Genomic DNA, 21,494 nt, shown 5'->3' on the forward strand with positions numbered 1-21,494 from the left:
AAATTTTCGCCAAATTTCCGTTTTTATCACAAATAAACACAGAATTTATTGACCTAAATTTACCACTAACATGAAGCCCAATATGTCACGAAAAAACAATCTCAGAACCGCTAGGATCCATTGAAGCGTTCCTGAGTTATTACCTCATGAAGGGACACTGGTCAGAATTGCAAAAAACGGCAAGGTCTTTAAGGTCAAAATAGGCTGGGTCATGAAGGGGTTAAAGTGGTTATTCGGGACCCTTTTTTTTCATCGGAATAAGAACTGACACGCAGGTAGATTTTAAAATAACTACCTGTTTGTTCTTCCCGGTGCTCACTCAAAGCGATCAGACTGCTCCTCCTGGTGACTGGGCATGACTGCCAATGCTGATTGAAAGCCAGCTCCCCGCATTTATGCAGCAGGGACATCAACAGTCACGCCATGTCAGCAGAGCAGAGAGGAAGAGAAGCAGCTGCTCTGTCAACATGACGTTACCGGAAGCCATAGAATCGCCTGCAGGAGCGTTCCATGACTGCTTTGACTCAGCAGAGATTGGTGCTGGGAACAACAGGCATGTAGCTAGCAATTACCTGCTTGTAAGTTCTTAGATCCATATGAAAAAAAAAAGTCTCGGATAGCCCCTTTAACCCCTTAGTGACGGAGGCAAATTTTTAAAATCTGACCAGTGTCACTTTGTGGTAAGAACTCTGCAACGCTTCAACGGATCCCACTGATTCTGAGACTGTTTTTTCGTGACACATTATACTTTATGATAATGGTAAATTTAGGTCAATATGTTTTGTGTTTATTTATAAAAAATATAAGAAATTTGAAAAAAAAAAGATAAAAAATGAGCAATTTTCACACTTTGAATGATTATCTCTTTAATCCAGATGGCCATACCACAGCAAAACATTAATAAATAACATTTCCCACATGCCTGCTTTACATCAGCACTATTTGTAATATGCTCCTATATTGTGTGTTAGCATTTTAGGAGGTTTAAAAATGTAGCAGTAATTTTTCATTTTTTCAAGGAAATTCATAAAATTTCTTTTTTTAGGGACCTATCCATGTTTGAAGTGCCTTTAGGGGTCTCATATATTGGGAAAGCCCCAAAGTTATACCATTTTAAAAACAACACCCCCTGACATATTGAAAACTGCAGTCAGGTTGTTTATTAACTCTTCAGGTGATCTTTAGGAATTAATGCAAAGTGGCATGACAGAAATGAAAATGTGTATTTTTACCACCTAAATGCCTCTAACTTCTGAACAGGTTACAACAGCTGTCAGACTCTAAGGCCGCTATTTGGTCATGAATTGCCATGGCAAACATCAGGACCACACAATCATGATCTGAGGGCACCAATTGGGATAATGAGGAAGCCCCCACACTCTGTTAACGATTTATATGATGTAGTCACTATTGGCAGCAGCATCTAAGAGGTTAGAGATTTGGATGGTGCTAACACTAATCATGGCTGATGCAGCAAGTTGTCAGCTATAGTGGACAGCCGACAGCTGCTGGATTGTCACCTGTATAGGGATACTATTCTCTTATATCTCAGGTCAGTTAAAAGACGTATTGGCTGTCATTAAGGGGTTTTTAATGATATTTACACTTTATTACGAAGGACTGTGTATGTATTGACATCAGTCCATATATTCCAGTTTTGCTTAATATTATGTCTGCTTCAGAGCAGTTCAAGCCATATTTTGTATTTCTGTACTATATATTCCTAAAGCACAAAGTACAAGCTTTTCGTTATCAAAGGCTTATAAGGGTGGTCTGTAAACTAACATTGATTTTAATCCTAAATTTAATTAAATAATATTTAATGAAATAATCTAATTTAATGAAATAATCTAAGTCTAATAATCTAAGTCTATTTAATGAAATAATCTAATCCCTTTTTAATACACTTCAATTAAAAACTCCCTATCATTTCCTCACTATGCTAACTGCTTTATTTTAGCCTACTTCTTGTTTAATGACATTTTGTTTGAGAATCTAGTACATGACAACAAAGGGACAGAGGCTGCAGTCACTGCCACAGCCTTTGTCCCCCACCCTGAATCGAAGTGTCATCAGTGACATCCATTTCAGTGGCTGAGCTAGTCACTGCTTTACTGAGCGTACATCAGGTGTCAATTCCTGCATTTGCTCAATTTGAGCTGCCTTGTCACTGTGCAATATTATGTTCAATGCACAGTGACCGCGCGCTCCCTTGCTGGCTCTAATGAGAAGTGATGAAGAAGAATAAGAGAGCGCACTCTTGGTGCACATTGTAAGGAGAGAAGACTAGCAGAGATCGCACCCCCCAAAAGTGACTGGTCTCTGCTTTTCCTGCTTGCCACATTCTCTCCTTAGGCTTCTTTCACACTTGCGTCGGTACACGGCCGTCGCTAAGCGTCGGTGACGGACGTTGTGAAAATTCGGCACAACGTGGGCAGCGGATGCAGTTTTTCAATGCATCCGCTGCCCATTCTAAAGTCCCTGGGAGTTCCCTTGAACGTTTTTTCGTGACGACGGTCCACCAAAACACGACCCATCCAGTGCATGATGGACGCGACGTATGGCCATACGTCGCGATCCGTCGGCAATACAAGTCTATGGGAAAAAACGCATCCTGCAGGCACATTTGCAGGATGCGTTTTTCTACCAAAACGATGCATTGCGACGGAGGCCAAACGACACAAGTGTGAAAGAGGCCTTACAATGACACTTTTCATTAGAGCCATCAAGGGAGGGCACGGTCACTGTGCAAGTCCACTTATTTTTGGGAGGTGGTAGTGAGGCCCATTGAGTCTTGAGCCCCTGTGTGGCTGCACAAGTTGAACCAATGGTATGTTTACCCCACCTGTCACATGTGTACATAACTATAACTATTATACTACTCCTATGTACAAGAATATAACTACTTAAATACTGCCCCCTGTGTACAAGAATATAACTACAGTAGTACTGCTCCTTTGTTCAAGAATATAACTACTATAATACTGCTCCTATGTACAAGAATATAACTACTATAATACTGCCCCATGTACAAGAATATAACTACTATAATACTGCTCCTATGTACAAGAATATAACAACTATAATACTGCTCATATGTACAAGAATATAACTACTGTACTACTTCTCCTATGTACAAGAATATACTATAATACTGCCCCTATGTACAAGAATATAACTACTATAATACTGCCCCTATGTACAAGAATATAACTACTATAATACTGCCCCTATGTACAAGAATATAACTACTATAATACTGCCTCTATGTACAAGAATATAACTACTATAATACTGCCCCATGTACAAGAATATAACTACTATAATACTGCTCCTATGTACAAGAATATAACAACTATAATACTGCTCTTATGTACAAGAATATAACTACTGTACTACTTCTCCTATGTACAAGAATATACTATAATACTGCCCCTATGTACAAGAATATAACTACTATAATACTGCCCCTATGTACAAGAATATAACTACCATAATACTGCTCCTATATACAAGAATATAACAACTATAATACTGCTCCTATGTACAAGAATATAACTACTATAATACTGCTCTTATGTACAAGAATATAACTACTATAATACTGCTCCTATGTACAAGAATATAACTACTATAATATTGCCCCTATGTACAAGAATATAACTACTATAATATTGCCCCTATGTACAAGAATATAACTACTATAATATTGCCCCTATGTACAAGAATATAACTACTATAATACTGCTCCTATGTACAAGAATATAAATACTATAATACTGCTTCTATGTACCAGAATATAACTACTATAATACTGCTCTTATTATGAAATTAAGGAAATATTATCATTAAATATAATAATATACAGTATAATAGATAAGCTTTGCATGTGGCTAGTAGATATTAATGTGCATTTTAGGATATTTTTTTCTGTTTTATACAGTACATGCAAGTAAATGTATTCGAGTAATGATGCTATTTTAATATTATTCTAACTTATACATTTAGTTTGTGATTTTTGTTCCTCACTCCAATTACAGTGAAGGTGAGGGCTGCGTGTCCCCCATCTTACAGGTCCATGGACAGGATGTGTGTTTTGATTGTGTGTACTGAATAGTATATTACAGATTCTACAAATGACCTTGTGCTGTCATTATAATAATCCCCTAAAGACTAATTGGTCTCGGCTCACTTCCAGAAAAGTACAATTCTTTCCATTAAATAGGTAACCTTTTCCCTAGAGACAACTGGTGGAAAATCTCTGCCGATTACTTGAGAAATCTGAAGACAGTCTGTCTCAATGGGTCTCGCATGGGCAATAGAAGGTGGCGGCTCCACTTAGTACAGAAAAAGGCTTTTTGTATTGCAGATATCAAACACAAATATCATTGTTCAATGATGACAGCAAAAAAACAATTGGACGCTCGATGTACATTATTTGTCAGCTTTTTTTGTATAATATTAATAATAATCTTATATAATAATCTTTATTTTTATATAGCGCTAACATATTCCGCAGCGCTTTACAGTTTTGCACACATTGTCATCGCTGTTTCTGTTGGGGCTCACAATCTAAATTCCCTATCAGTATGTCTTTGGAGTGTGGGAGGAAACCGGAGTGTGGGAGGAAACCCACGCAAACACGGAGAGAACAAACTCTTTGCAGATGTTGTCCTTAGTGGGGTTTGAACCCAGGACTCCAGCGCTGCAAGGCTGCTGTGCTAACCACTGAGCCACCGTGCTGCCCACATATACATGCATATTATGCTTAGCAAATTTTTACCTTTTAACAACTGCTAAATTTCTAAGTTATATAATCAATCATACTTGCTACCTCTAACCCCTATTGATCCAACAAAAGTCGCTCTGCTGCTCGCTGCCAGAAGCAGAGATGAAGTCATGTTCTTTGGTAAGCTGACAGCTGAGGCCTTTGATTGGATAATGATGCCATCCAAAGCAGTTCCATTGAAGTCACTAGCGCTGGATTCACAGCCACACTGTTCAGTAATGTTGTATAGTATCTTTCATGAGGCTGCATCTACTTTTAAACAAGTGCTGCATAGAGACAGGACAGCAGGAATCTCTTATGTGTGTGTGTGCAGTGTAGCAGCTAGTTCTCCCCCCCCCCCCCCCCCCCACACACACACACAGCAGTTCATGGGCAACTGAAAATTAGAGATGGAGCCTGCAGACAAGAAAACTTGTGGAAAAATTAAAGATACAAGTCATTTAATAGTTGTTATTCTTCATGTTATCCTGAAGCTTATCCTGAAAAGTCACCTGAAATGACAGATGTTTTAATAATGAAACGGGAAACAGTAAGCTGCCCCTAATTGTGTCTGCAGGCACATAGAATATTTAATTTAACTCTGTGCAGGGGCTATAGCACTGTGGAGCATAGTTACTATTGTAGTTGTACCACATCCCATAGATTTGGTACATTGTCTGACTGCAATAGTAAATCTGCCTTACTGTGTCAGGAAAAAATGTGTTTCCTATAAAGATATTATGAAATGAAGCACGTCAGCAAAATGTACTGCAGATATAATGGTAACGCAAATGCAATATTCCAGGAGTGTATTTTTTCATCCCCCCCTTATTAACCCTTTCACACTGCGGCCAATTTCCGTTTTTGCATTTCCGTTATTTCCTTTCCTTCTTCCCAGAGCCATAACTCTTTTATTTTTCTGTCCACATTGACATATGAGGGCTTGATTTTGGTGGGATGAATTGTATTTTTTAGTGACACAAATCATTTTACCACATAACATACTGGAATACTGGAAAAAAAATCCAAGTGCGGTTAAATTGTGAATAAACGCAATTCTGACATTTGTTTTTTGGGGGAATTTATTTTTATATTGTGAGGGGGAAAATGAGAGAAGTGAGAGGGGAAAATGAGAGAAGTGAGAGGGGAAAATGAGAGAAGTGAGGAGCTGCTGCAGTATGAGGCTAAGTATAGAGAAGAGTGAGACGCTGCAGATGGAGGCTGTGTATAAGGCCACATTCACACGTTCAGTATTTGGTCAGTATTTTACTTCAGTACTTATAAGCCAAAACCACGAGTGGGAGAAAAATACAGAAGTGGTGATGTGTTTCTAATAAACTTTTCCTCAGATTGTTTTACTCCAAGTTTTAGCTTACAAATACTGACGTAAAAATACTGACGAAATAACGTGTGAACGAGGTCAAAAGGAGAAAAGTGTGGTGCTGCAGAAGAAGTAGGCTGTGTATACGATACGTTTTCGGCAGCTTCTCTCAGGATCAAGTGTTTCCAATTTTATATGGAAGAGGAGTGTGAGGTGCTGCCGGAGGAGCCGACTATAAAGGAGAAAAGCTGTGCTGCAGAAAGATGCTGTGTATAAAGGAGGAGTGTGAGGTGCAGGAGGAGGCTGTGTATAAAGCAGGAGTGTGAGGTGCAGGAGGAACAAGGCCCCTTAACTGTTAAGTCGTATCGGCAGTCGTTAAGGAGTTAATATTGTGCAAAAAAAACTTGTGCTTCAACAAAGTCGACGAAGCCAACGTGAAACGCGCGTTGGGGCTGCACGGTGGGGAGCCAGAGGACACCATTTCATGGGTAAGATTTCTAGGACATTAAGGGCCATGTTATGGTCAGGGCGCTGTTCCCTATGCTAATGAGCATGTTTGTTCAAGTTACACCTATTATCTCTATTATCTCTCTTTCCTGGTTATCTTTTCCTCTTGTATAACAAAGCACTTTGCACTTTACCATATGATATATATGGTGATATCTGGTATACCCACCGACTTTTCCACCTGTTTCTCTTGCTGAAATTCTAATATTTATCAATACCTTTATTGTAGTACTATTTACTTTGTGTGTACAAAGCTTGTATTGTTGTAATAAATTTATACTCCTTTTAAAATTTCTGGACTTGAGCTCTATTCTCTTTCTTGGGTTATTCAACAAAATGGTGCCTATTGTGTTCTGTGTACCCGTACGGGAGCATTGCTATATTCCACAGCGACAATTTATTTTTTCTTCATTATAATTTGTTATAACTAACCACCGTTAGTTACTATGCCTGGGCAACGCTGGGCTCTTCAGCTGGAAGTATATAAAGAAACATTTCATGTACTGATGGTGGATCTCGTGATGTACTGGCAGTGGTTCTGGTGATGTATTCATGTGCTGATGGTGTATTTGGTAATGTACGCATGTACTGACCGTTGGTTCTGGTGATGTATATATGTGCTGATAATGGTTCTGGTAATGTAGTTGTGTACTGATGGTGGGTCTGGTGAATTATCTATGTAGATGTTGTAATCTTTAACTTATTAGACATGATACACTGCAGTGCATATATACAGTCTTTTTTTAGAGTTTATTTAGCGCTTTTTCAGGTGGGTAACCGAGCAGATCCACCTGAAAAAAATGTCGTGTACACATACCTGTAGTCTGACTTACCAGTAGGGGGCGTGAAACTTAAAATACTTAAGGCAGCATGAACGCCAAATCCTTCCCTGACCTCAGACCACATCAGAGTGGAATGTGCAGCAAAACAAAGAGACAGAAAAAGCCAAACAGTATATATATTTTTTTAATGAAACCAAATTGCAAAAATCATTTTTAGACCCAAATATATGGCCCCAATGTTTAACACTTTTTTTTATTCAAAAAATAAATGCTGCAATGTGATTGGGTGCTTTGATAAACAACATTTTTTCTTCTAGATACTTTAACCCCTTAGTGACCGAGCCAAATTTTTTAAATCTGACCAGTGTCACTTTATGTGGTAATAACTCTGGAATGCTTCAACAAATCCCATTGATTTTGAGATTGTTTTTTCGTGACACATTATACTTTATGATAATGGTAAATTTAGGTTGATATGCTTTATGTTTATTTCTAAAAAATATCAGAAATTTGAAAAAAATGTTAAAAAATTAGTAATTTGCAAACTTTGAATGATTATCTCTTTAATCCTGATAGTCATACCACAGCAAAACATTAATAAATAACATTTCCCACATGTCGGCTTTACAACAGCACCATTTGCAAAATGTTATTTTATTTTGTTAGCATTTTAGGAGGATTAAAAATGTAGCAACAGTTTAAATTTTTTTCAAGGAAATTTACAAAATGTATTTTTTTAGGGACCTATCCATGTTTGAAGTGAATTTGGGGGTCCTATATATAGGGAAATCCCCACAATTGATACCATTTTAAAAACAGCACCCCCTGATATATTGAAAACTGCAGTCAGGTCGTTTGTTAACCCTTCGGGTGATTTTCAGGAATTAATGCAAAGTGGCATGAGAAAAATGAAAATGTGTATTTTTATCATCTAAATGTCTCTAACTTCTGAGCAGATTACTACAGCCGACAGACTCTAAGGCCGCTATTTGGTCATGAATTGCCATGGCAAACATCAGGACCACACAATTATGATCTGAGACCACCAATTGGGATAAAGAGGAAGCCCCCACACTCTGTTAACCGTTTATAATGATGTAGTCACTATTGACAGCAGCATCTAAGGGGTTAAATAGATTTGGACAGTGCAAACACTGATCATGGCTAATGCAGCAAGTTGTCAGCTATAGTGTACAGCTGACAGCTACTGGATTGTCACCTGTATGGGGAGGCTATTCTCTTATATCTCAGGTCAGTTAAAAGGCGTATTGGCGGTCACTAAGGGGTTAAAACGTCTGTCATTAGATAGGAGCCAGAGCAACTTGTTGAGACTTTGCCTCTTTAAAATAATTGGCATTATGAGAAATGTAGTCTACTTTAGGGTAAATAATGAACGTAGCTAAGGAGAACTGCTCTGAAAATTGCTACAAAGTAGACCTAACTGCTACCTATTATAGTGCATGAGAGTCCTATTCTAATGTTCTCTGTAATACGTGTGACCCTGAAATGCTTACAAGAAATTTTCCCACGGATGTAAAGCTGTATATTTAAGCCTCAGCTCTGTGGACTGCGGAAGAAGACTAAGTCTGTCGGTTCAGTGAATTTACGGTTTGTAAGCATAAATTATGAGATGTCATTACTTGTTCAGAGAAGGATAGTTCACCAGTGTAGAAAAAAAACCCTTCTATGGTATGTAATGACTAAAAGACTATTCTTATTTGATGTCACCTGTCAATGCTGACATATTTAATATTATCCCTTATGGACAGTTGATCAATTGTGGCATCATTTTGAAGTAATAAATTGCTTACGTCTATATATTCCAATGTCCTTTTATAGAGCTCCAGCATAATATAAATATTCAGACAGTCACCACTAGAGGGAGCTATCTACTTTATTATTAAATGTATGTGGTAATTTTCAAAGCTCCCTCTAGTGGTGACTCCAGGTAAAAGCAATAAGATCTATACAAGACATGATGCATCTGCCCTACTAAGGTGGTAGTGACTCCCCTTATACATTGCAGACTCAATTGAATCCAACCTTTTATGTAAACAAATATTTTGAAGTCTCAGACAAGAACCAAGATGTAACAAACTCTCATTTTACTGCATGCTGTAGTGACAAGTTGGGGGATGTGGGCAGGGATTAATGATCTGACTGGTGCCATGGTAAGGGGTGCAGGGCATTGGATCCACATATTGTACCTGATTACCAAATACTGTGAACTTTAAATGAACATAGTCCTTTGTCTTCTGTGGTCTAGGAGCACAACTTGGCCACAGACTTGCTGTTGATCATGAGCCACAGAGGTCGCTTTCCAAGCTTCAGTGACTGAATATCCGGGATTTATTTTGTTCGGCTTACCGCATCTACTGGCATCAATTTTTCTGACTGTTGAAGCGTTACCTGGACATTAAAATGAAGAAAAGTAGGAGTGTAATGACGGTCACAGCAGAGGAGGTAAGTACTTACCTAATCATAGAATCATGATCTTTTATCATGTGTGATTAAAAGCTATGAACACCTTGATGCATAAAAATAAATATTTTTAAAGGGAACCTGTCACCCCGTTTTTTCAGTAGGAGATAAAAATACCATTAAATAGGGCCTGAGCTGTGCTTTACAATAGGGTATTTTTTGTCCCCTGATTCCCTACCTATGCTGCCGAAATACCTTACAAAAGTGGCCTTTTTCGCCTGTCAATCAGGCTGGTCAGGTCAGATGGGCGTGGTCACAGCGCTGTTTCTTCCCCCAGATCTTGCTTATGTTCCCGTTGGTGGCGTAGTGCTTCTCGCATGCGCAAGTGCCGAATGCACTGCGCAGCTGTAGAAAAAGAGCGCGCTCGCCGCTATTCAGCGGTTTCTCAGTGGGCGCGGCCATCCTCCTGAGGCCGCGCGTGCGCAGATGGAGTCTCCTGCTTCCCGGGGCTTCAGGAAAATGGCCGCGGGATGCCGCGCGTGCGCAGATGGACATCGCGGCGGCCATTTTCCTGAACTCGGCACAGCTCAGGCCCTATTTAACGGTATTTTTATCTCCTACTGAAAAAACGGGGTGACAGGTTCCCTTTAAATGTTAGTGGTCACATGTATTTAATAAATTGTACAAAAATTCAATCTGCAATCTTCAATCTTCTTTCCTTCATTCGTTTTCAGACACCATGATATACATTGCAGGAGTGTCTCTCCCTGTAAGATAGGCAAGATGCGAGCTATGAGTGTTTCTGCTAGTATTATTGGATGATGTGAGCTTTATTTGTCCCTGTGACTAATGTAGGTTGGATGTGAGGTCTGTTTTCTCTCCTGGTAATATAGGCTGTATGAGAGCTGTGTGTCCCTCTCAGTAATGTAAACTGGATGTGATGTCTGTGTGTCTTGTCTGTCTCTCCTGGTAATATAGGATGGGTGTGAATTCTGTTTCTCTCACTTTAATATAAGATACAAGTAGATGTGAGCTTGGTGTGTCTGTCTCAGTATTATTAAATGTGAGCTCGGTGTCTCTCTCAGTAGTATTAGATGTGAGCTCAGTGTGTATCTCTCAGTAATATTAAATGTGAGCTTGGTGTGTCTCTCAGTAATATTAGATGTGAGCTCAGTGTGTCTCTCAGTAATATTAAAGAAGGCCGGGTAGAGGGAAGAGTGCCAGGGAGGCTAGTCCTGATCTGGCACACCCCAATAAGTTTGCTAAGTTGGCAGATGAGGGGGGTGCCAGTACAGGGGTAGCACTGCTGCAGCCAGCCATGTCCTCTGAAAGCCGGAGGAGTGACTGCTCCAGTAAGGAGGGAAATAGGAGAGCAGTGCAGGCCAGACAGGTGCTGGTAGTGGGGGATTCAATTATTAGGGGAACAGATAGGGCAATCTGTCACAAAGACAGGGATTGTCGAACGGTGTGCTGCCTACCTGGCGCTCGAGTCCGACACATCGCTGATCGGGTGGACAGATTACTGGGAGGGGCTGGTGAGGACCCAGCGGTCATGGTGCACATTGGCACAAATGACAAAGTTAGAGGTAGGTGGAAGGTCCTTAACCCCTTACCGGCATCGGACGTACTATACTGTCCGATGCCGGCTCCCCTGCTTTGATGCAGGGCTCCGCGGTGAGCCCGCACCAAAGCCGGGACATGTCAGCTGTTTTGAACAGCTGACATGTGCCCGTAATAGGCGCGGGCAGAATCGCGATCTGCCCGCACCTATTAACTAGTTAAATGCCGCTGTCAAACGCAGACAGCGGCATTTAACTACCGGTGGCCGGAAATGACGTCATCGTCATCGTCATCGTCGACCCCCGTCACATGATCGGGGGTCGGCGATGCTTGTGAATGGTAACCATAGAGGTCCTTGAGACCTCTATGGTTACTGATTGCCCGTCGCTGTGAGCGCCACCCTGTGGTCGGCGCTCACAGCACACGTGCAATTCTGCTACATAGCAGCGATCAGCAGATCGCTGCTATGTAGCAGAGCCGATCGTGCTATGCCTGCTTCTAGCCTCTCATGGAGGCTATTGAAGCATGGCAAAAGTTAAAAAAAAAAGTTTAAAAAAATGTGAAAAAAATAAAAAAAACATAAAAGTTTAAATCACCCCCCTTTCGCCCCAATCAAAATAAATCAATAAAAAAAATATCAAATCTACGCATATTTGGTATCGCCGCGCTCAGAATCGCCCGATCTATCAATTAAAAAAAAGTATTAACCTGATCGCTAAACAGCGTAGCGGGAAAAAAATTCGAAACGCCAGAATTACGTTTTTTTGGTCGCCGCGACATTGCATTAAAATGCAATAACGGGCGATCAAAAGAACGTATCTGCACCGAAATGCTATCATTAAAAACGTCATCTCGGCACGCAAAAAATAAGCCCTCAACCGACCCCAGATGATGAAAAATGGAGACGCTACGAGTATCGGAAAATGGCGCAACTTTTTTTTTTTTTTTTTTTAGCAAAGTTTGGAATTTTTTTTCACCACTTAGATAAAAAATAACCTAGTCATGTTTGGTGTCTATGAACTCGTAATGACCTGGAGAATCATAATGGCAGGTCATTTTTAGCATTTAGTGAACCTAGCCAAAAAAGCCAAACAAAAAACCAATGTGGGATTGCACTTTTTTTGCAATTTCACCGCACTTGGAATTTTTTTCCCGTTTTCTAGTACACGACATGCTAAAACCAATGATGTCATTCAAAAGTACAACTCGTCCCGCAAAAAATAAGCCCTCACATGGCCAAATTGACGGAAAAATAAAAAAGTTATGGCTCTGGGAAGGAGGGGAGCGAAAAACGAACACGGAAAAACGAAAAATCCCCCGGTCATGAAGGGGTTAAAGATGATTTCAGGGAATTAGGCTGCAAGCTGAAAGCAAGGACCTCCAACGTGGTATTTTCCAAAATATTGCCTGTACCACGTGCGACGCCAGAGAGGCAAAGAGATTAGGGAGGTTAATAAGTGGCTCAAGAATTGGTGTAGGAAGGAGGGGTTTGGGTTCCTGCAGAACTGAGCCGACTTCTCAGTTGGCTACAGGCTCTACGCTAGGGACGGGCTGCACCTCAATGGGAAAGGTGCAGCTGTGCTGGGGGAGAAAATGGCTAGAAGGTTGGAGGATTGTTTCAACTAGGGAATGGGGGGGAGGGTATTCATTTTTTTGGAGGGGAAGATAGTGCAGATAGAGACCAGGGCAGAAATAAGGAAGTTGGGGGTGGAGGTGGCATGGGGGTGGGTTTAGAACAGTTAATAATTTAAGAAACAACAGAGGTACAGAGAGATACATAAAGTGCATGTATACTAATGCCAGAAGCCTCGCCAACAAAATGGACGAATTAGAATTAATGTTGTTGGAGCATAATTATGACATGGTGGGGATATCTGAAACATGGCTGGATGAGAGCCATGACTGGGCTGTTAACTTGCAGGGCTATAGTCTGTTCAGAAATTACCGAACGGATAAGCGAGGGGGAGGGGTGTGTCTAAATGTAAAATCATCCTTAAAACCCATCCTGCGTGATAATATAGGTGAATCTAATGAAAATGTAGAGTCCCTGTGGGTGGAGATAAGGGGAGGGGGAAAAATAATAAATTACTGATAGGGGTTTATTCTAAGTCTCCAAAAATGATAGAAGCAATGGAGAATATCCTCATAAAGCAAATAGATGAAGCTGCGACTCAAGGAGAAGTCATTATTATGGGGGACTTCAACCACCCTGAAATAGATTGGGGAACAGAAACCTGCAGTTCCAGCAAAGGTAATCAGTTTTTGACAACTATGAGAGACAATTACCTCTGACAACTGGTTCAGGACCCAACAAGAAGGGGGGAACTGCTAGACCTAATATTAACCAACAGGCCTGACCACATATCAAATATAAGGTTTGGGGGTCACTTGGGGAATAGTGATCACAAAATATTAAGTTTTCATGCATCCTTTAATAAGATGTGTAGTAGAGGGGTTACAAGGACACTAAACTTCAGGAGGGCAAATTTCCAACGGATGAGAGAGGATCTTGGTGCAATTAATGGGGACGATATCCTGCGACATAAAAATACACAAAGAAAATGGGAGACGTTTATTAGCATCCTGGATAGGACCTGTGCACAGTATATACCGTATGGGAATAAACATACTAGAAATAGGAGGAAACCAATATGGCTAAATAGAGCTGTAAGGGGCACAATAAGTGACAAAAAGAAAGCATTTAGAGAATTAAAGGAAGTAGGTAGTGATGAGGCATTAAATAAATACATAAAATTAAATAAATTCTGTAAAAAGCAAATTAAGGCAGCAAAGATTGAGACAGAGAGACTCATTGCCAGAGAGTAAAAATAATCCCAAAATATTCTTTAACTAGTAAGAAACTAAAAAATGATAATGTTGGCCCCCTTAAAAATAGTCTGGTTGAAATGGTGGATGAGGATGAGGAAAAAGCCAATATGATAAATGACTTTTTTTCATCAGTATTTACACAAGAAAATCCCATGGCAGACAAAATGACTAGTGATAAAAATTCCCCATTAAATGTCACCTGCTTAACCCAGCGGGAAGTATGGCGGCGTCTAAAAATTGAGAAATCTCCGGGCCCGGATGGGATACACCCCCGAGTACTGCAGGAATTAAGTACAGTCATTGATAGACCATTATTTTTAATCTTTAAAGACTCCATAATAACAGTGTCTGTACCACAGGACTAGCGTATAGCAAATGTGGTGCCAATATTCAAAAAGGGAACAAAAACTGAACTCGGTAATTATAGGCCAGTAAGCTTAACCTCTACTGTGGGTAAAATCCTGGAGGGCATTCTAAGGGATGCTATACTGGAGTATCTGAAGAAGAATAACCTCATGACCCAGTATCAGCACCAGTTTATTAGGGACCGTTCATGTCAGACTAATCTGATCAGCTTCTATGAAGAGGTAAGTTCCGGACTGGACCAAGGGAACCCAGTGGACGTAGTGTATATGGACTTTTCAAAAGCTTTTGATACGGTGCCACACAGAAGGTTGATACATAAAATGAGAATAATGGGGATAGGGGAAAATATGTGTAAGTGGGTTAAGAGCTGGCTCAGGGATAGGAAACAAAGGGTGGTTATTAATGGAGCACACTCGGACTTGGTCGTGGATAGCAGTGGGGTACCACAGGGGTCAGTATTGGGCCCTCTTCTTTTTAACATATTTATTAATGATCTTGTGGGGGGCATACAGAGCGGAATTTCAATATTTGCAGATGACACTAAACTCTGCAGGGTAATCAATACAGAGGAGGACAATTTTATATTACAGGATGATTTATGTAAATTAGAAGCTTGGGCTGATAAATGGCAAGAGTTTTAATGGGGATAAATGTAAGGTCATGCACTTGGATAGAAGTAATAAGATGTATAACTATGTGCTTAATTCTAAAACTCTGGGCAAAACGGTCAATGAAAAAGACCTGGGTGTATGGGTGGATGACAAACTCACATTTAGTGGCCAGTGTCAGGCAGCTGCTACAAAGGCAAATAAAATAATGGGATGCATTAAAAGAGGCATAGATGCTCATGAGGAGAACATAATTTTACCTCTATACAAGTCACTAGTTCGACCACACTCAGAATACTGTGTACAGTTCTGCAAAGAAGAGCGACCAAGGTTATTAGAGGACTGGGGGGTCTGCAATACCAAGATAGGTTATTACACTTGGGGCTATTTAGTTTGGAAAAACGAAGACTAAGGGGTGATCTTATTTTAATGTATAAATATATGAGGCGACAGTACAAAGATCTTTCTGTTGATCTGTTTAATCATAGACCTGAGACAGGGACAAAGGGGCATCCTCTATGACTGGAGGAAAGAAGGTTTAAGCATAATAACAGATGCGGATTCTTTACTGTAAGAGCAGTGAGGCTATGGAACTCAATGCCGCATGATGTTGTAATGAGTGATTCATTACTTAAATTTAAGAGGGGACTGGATACATTTCTGGAAAAGTATAATGTTACAAGTTATATATACTAGATTCCTTGATAGGGCGTTGATCCAGGGAACTAGCCTGATTGCTGTATGTGGAGTCGGGAAGGAATTTTTTTCTCCAGTGTGGAGCTGTTGGATCGCCCCCAGACACAGGGCCACGAGTTCTCGGTACCGGACCTCTCTGGTTCGGTTCTGAGGCTGTCACGGTGGCTAGACCCGATCCGCGACCCTGCTAAGGGGCGTCCAATAAAGGTGGTGCAGTCTGTCAGGGGTTCGTGACGCCACCTGTGGTGTTCGGTCAGGGTGACCGACGCTGCTGTGGGGTCCGCTGGGGTGATGGAATAGCAGTCGGATGGTATACCTTCTCACAGGTGAAGTATGTCCCCAGGGCTTCCCAGTAAGGTAGATGGTGATGGTGTGAGGTGCAGACAATAACGAGGATACAAGGTTGCAGACTCTTTACCTCTTTACTGAAGACTTCAGGATTCTCAATCCAGAGCACGTTTAACAGGGCTATCAGAGACAGGCCAGTCTGATGGGCACTTCCAGAGTTTCCCTCGCAGATGGAAATCGTTGCCCACCACTAGCGCCTGTGTGTTGTAGTCCTACCCTGCTGAGCATTCGGAATAGTCCTCACAACTGCTGTTCTCGTTCGTTCGTTCTCTACAGCCCTCTCTCTCTCTTTAGTTCCAGATGTTACTAGTTTCTCGTCCTCCAGTATGTTTTGGCTAAGACGCACCCGTATGACGGGAAGGCTTGGAGGTCTTCCAGGACCCTAGAGACGCCCCTCTCCCAATGTTGCCCCCTATGTCTTCTTAGGAAATTTAAGGTAGACAGCCAACCTATAATTAACTGTCCTGCAGAGTTTGAAGTAAGGCCTGAAGTCAGTTACTCCCGCGGTGTTCCGGCCACCGGCTACGCGCCTCAGTAGGATGTTGCCTCGGTCTCACGGCACGACTCCTACTGGCTCTCCTTTTTGCTTGATCTCGTTTACACTGTTCCACAATATCCTTTCTTTCTTGTCTCTTTCTTAGGATACCGCTGCAAGGTAGTGCAGGCGCGGTTCCGTAATGTTCTTTTCTGTTCGCTAGGCACCTGCCAGGTTCCCACGCCTGACAGGGACCCCCCTGTGTCTTCTCCCTGCAACACCCCCTGCCACGGGATGTTGCCTGAATCCAACCCAGTCAGCTTCTGACTAACTTTCTATCCAACCCCTAGTTTTACCAGTGTGAAGAGGGGCCCAATAAATAAAGCCTTTTGCTCCCCCTAGTGGCCAGAGTGTGAAGTGTAATGTGTGCTGGTGATACCTGATCAGGAGAATTCCTTCAGTGCCATCAGACGTACCATCACTCCCCTTAGTGGCAGAGTGTCATACTGCAACGACCAGATCTCTGGGGCGCTGCACTTACTCTTTGCCACATGGTTTTTTTGCCTTCCTCTGGATCAACATGTTAGGGCATGTTAGGTTAGGCTATGGGTTGAACTAGATGGACTTAAAGTCTTCCTTCAACCTTAATAACTATGTTACTATGTAAATGTGAGCTCAGTGGGTCTCGCTCTGTAATATTAAATGTGAGATCAGTGTGTTTCTCTTTGTAATATTAAATGTGAGCTCAGTGTCTCTCTCTGTAATATTAAATGTGAGCTCAGTGTGTCTGTTTCAGTAATATTAGATGTGAGCTCAGTGTGTCTCTCTCTGTAATGTTAAATGTGAGCTCAGGGTGTCTCTCAGTAATATTAAATGTGAGCTCAGTGTGTCTCTCTCTGTAATATTAGATGTGAGCTCAGTGTCTCTCTCTGTAATATTAAATGTGAGCTCAGTGTGTCTGTTTCAGTAATATTAGATGTGAGCTCAGTGTGTCTCTCTCTGTAATGTTAAATGTGAGCTCAGTGTGTCTCTCTCTGTAATATTAGATGTGAGCTCAGTGTGTCTCTCAGTAATATTAAATGTGAGCTCAGTGTGTCTCTGTAATGTTAAATGTGAGCTTGGTGTGTCTCTCAGTAATATTAAATGTAAGCTCAGTGTGTCTCTCTCTGTAATGTTAAATGTGAGCTCGGTGTGTCTCTCAGTAATATTAAATGTGAGCTCAGTGTGTCTCTCTGTAATATTAGATGTGAGCTCAGTGTGTCTCTCTGTAATATTAGATGTGAGCTCAGTGTGTCTCTCTGTAATATTAGATGTGAGCTCAGTGTGTCTCTCTGTAATATTAGATGTGAGCTCAGTGTGTCTCACTCTGTAATATTAGATGTGAGCTCAGTGTGTCTCTCTCTGTAATATTAAATGTGAGCTCAGTGTCTCTCTCAGTAATATTAAATGTGAGCTCAGTGTGTCTCTCTGTAATATTAAATGTGAGCTCAGTGTGTCTCTCTCTGTAATATTAAATGTGAGCTAAGTGTCTCTCTCAGTAATATTAAATGTGAGCTCAGTGTGTCTCTCTGTAATGTTAGATGTGAGCTCAGTGTGTCTCACTCTGTAATATTAGATGCGAGCTCAGTGTGTCTCTCTCTGTAATATTAAATGTGAGCTCAGTGTCTCTCTCAGTAATATTAAATGTGAGCTCAGTGTGTCTCTCTGTAATATTAAATGTGAGCTCAGTGTGTCTCTCTTTGTAATATTAGATGTGAGCTCAGTGTTTCTCTCTCTGTAATATTAAATGTGAGCTCAGTGTGTCTCTCTGTAATATTAGATAATAATAATAATAATAATAATAATTTTTTATTTATATAGCGCCAACATATCCCGCAGCACTTTACAAATTATAGAGGGGACTTGTACAGACAATAGACATTACAGCATAACAGAAATACAGTTCAAAACAGATACCAGGAGAAATGAGGGCCCTGCTGCTCGCAAGCTTACAAACTATGAGGAAAAGGGGAGACACGAGAGGTGGATGGTAACTTTTGCTCTAGTTATTCGGACCGGCCATAGTGTAAGGCTCGGGTGTTCATGTAAAGCTGCATGAGCCAGTTAATTGCCTAAGTATGTAACAGTACAGACACAGAGGGCTATTAACTGCATAAAGTGAATGAGAACATAATGCGAGGAACCTGATTTTTTTTTTTTTTTTTTTTTTAAATAGGCCACACAGGGATCGTTAGGTTAATGCATTGAGGCGGTAGGCCAGTCTGAACAAATGAGTTTTTAGGGTACGCTTAAAACTGTGGGGATTGGGGATTAATCGTATTAACCTAGGTAGTGCATTCCAAAGAATCTGCGCAGCACGTGTAAAGTCTTGGAGACGGGAGTGTGAGGTTCTGATTATTGAGGATGCTAACCTGAGGTCATTAGCGGAGCGGAGGGCACGGGTAGGGTGGTAGACTGAGACCAGAGAGGAGATGTAGGGTGGTGCTGAGCCATGGAGTGCTTTGTGGATGAGGGTAGTAGTTTTGTACTGGATTCTGGAGTGGATGGGTAGCCAGTGTAATGATGTGAGCTCAGTGTGTTTCTCTGTAATATTAGATGTGAGCTCAGTGTGTCTCTCTCTGTAATATTAAATGTGAGCTCAGTGTCTGTCTCAGTAATATTAAATGTGAGCTCAGTGTGTCTCTCTCTGTAATATTAAATGTGAGCTCAGTGTGTTTCTCTCTGTAATATTAGATGTGAGCTCAGTGTGTCTCTCTGTAATATTAGATGTGAGCTCAGTGTGTCTCTCTCTGTAATATTAAATGTGAGCTCAGTGTCTCTCTCAGTAATATTAGATGTGAGCTCAATGTGTCTCTCTGTAATATTAGATGTGAGCTCAGTGTGTCTCTCTCTGTAATATTAAATGTGAGCTCAGTGTGTCTCTCTCTGTAATATTAGATGTGAGCTCAATATGTCTCTCTGTAATATTAGATGTGAGCTCAGTGTGTCTCTCTCTGTAATATTAAATGTGAGCTCAGTGTGTCTCTCTCTGTAATATTAGATGTGAGCTCAATGTGTCTCTCTGTAATATTAGATGTGAGCTCAGTGTGTCTCTCTCTGTAATATTAAATGTGAGCTCAGTGTCTCTCTCAGTAATATTAAATGTGAGCTCAGTGTGTCTCTCTCTGTAATATTAAATGTGAGCTCAGTGTGTCTCTCTCTGTAATATTAGATGTGAGCTCAGTGTGTCTCTCTGTAATATTAGATGTGAGCTCAGTGTGTCTCTCTCTGTAATATTAAATGTGAGCTCAGTGTGTCTCTCTCTGTAATATTAAATGTGAGCTCAGTGTGTCTCTCTCTGTAATATTAGATGTGAGCTCAATGTGTCTCTCTGTAATATTAGATGTGAGCTCAGTGTGTCTCTCTCTGTAATATTAAATGTGAGCTCAGTGTGTCTCTCTCTGTAATATTAAATGTGAGCTCAGTGTGTCTCTCTCAGTAATATTAGATGTGAGCTCAGTGTGCCTCTCTCTGTAATATTAGATGTGAGCTCAGTGTGCCTCTCTCTGTAATATAAGATAGTTGTGAGCTCAGTGTGCCTCTCTCAGTAATATTAGATGTGAGCTCAGTGTGTCTCTCTGTAATATTAGATGTGAGCTCAGTGTGCCTCTCTCTGTAATATTAAATGTGAGCTCAGTGTGTCTCTCTCTGTAATATTAGATGTGAGCTCAGTGTGCGCCTCTCTGTAATATTAGATGTGAGCTCAGTGTGCCTCTCTCTGTAATATAAGATGTGAGCTCAGTGTGTCTCTCTGTAATATTAGATGTGAGCTCAGTGTGCCTCTCTCTGTAATATAAGATAGTTGTGAGCTCAGTGTGCCTCTCTCTGTAATATAAGATGTGAGCTCAGTGTCTCTCTCTGTAATATTAGATGTGAGCTCAGTGTGTCTCTCTCTGTAATATTAGATGTGAGCTCAGTGTGCTTCTCTGTAATATAAGATATATGTGAGCTCGGTGTGTCTCTCTCTGTAATATTAAATGTGAGCTCAGTGTGTCTCTCTCAGTAATATTAAATGTGAGCTCAGTGTGCCTCTCTCTGTAATATTAAATGTGAGCTCGGTGTGTCTCTCTCTGTAATATAAGATAGTTGTGAGCTCAGTGTGCCTCTCTCAGTAATATTAGATGTGAGCTCAGTGTCTCTCTCTGTAATATTAGATGTGAGCTCAGTGTGTCTCTCTCTGTAATATTAGATGTGAGCTCAGTGTGCCTCTCTGTAATATAAGATATATGTGAGCTCGGTGTGTCTCTCTCTGTAATATTAAATGTGAGCTCAGTGTGTCTCTCTCAGTAATATTAAATGTGAGCTCAGTGTGCCTCTCTCTGTAATATTAAATGTGAGCTCGGTGTGTCTCTCTCTGTAATATAAGATAGTTGTGAGCTCAGTGTGCCTCTCTCAGTAATATTAGATGTGAGCTCAGTGTCTCTCTCTGTAATATTAGATGTGAGCTCAGTGTGTCTCTCTCTGTAATATTAGATGTGAGCTCAGTGTGCCTCTCTGTAATATAAGATATATGTGAGCTCGGTGTGTCTCTCTCTGTAATATTAAATGTGAGCTCAGTGTGTCTCTCTCAGTAATATTAAATGTGAGCTCAGTGTGTCTCTCTCAGTAATATTAAATGTGAGCTCCGTGTGTCTCTGTAATGTAAGATAGATGTGAGTGCTGTGTGTCTCTCTCAGTAACATAGGCTGGATGTGAGCTTTCTTTATATCCAGGATACTAATGTCTTCACTTGCTTTCATGTATAAGCACAGCTCCGAAGCTGCTTTTATTTCCT

The 21,494-nt window shown here is 40.8% G+C and overlaps 1 protein-coding gene across 1 annotated transcript in view; it reads left to right on the plus strand.

Annotated features, from left to right (window-relative positions):
- Nucleotides 1-21,494, plus strand: part of PDE4B (phosphodiesterase 4B) — a 439,551-nt gene that overhangs the window by 54,011 nt on the left and 364,046 nt on the right. Inside the window, exon 2 of the mRNA XM_069738208.1 lies at nucleotides 9,645-9,841. Coding sequence (XP_069594309.1) covers nucleotides 9,800-9,841 — 42 coding nt within the window. The 5' untranslated portion in view covers nucleotides 9,645-9,799. The remainder of the gene's footprint in view (nucleotides 1-9,644; nucleotides 9,842-21,494) is intronic.

Source organism: Ranitomeya imitator, chromosome 8, assembly GCF_032444005.1.
Source record: "Ranitomeya imitator isolate aRanImi1 chromosome 8, aRanImi1.pri, whole genome shotgun sequence".
NCBI lineage: Eukaryota > Metazoa > Chordata > Amphibia > Anura > Dendrobatidae > Ranitomeya > Ranitomeya imitator.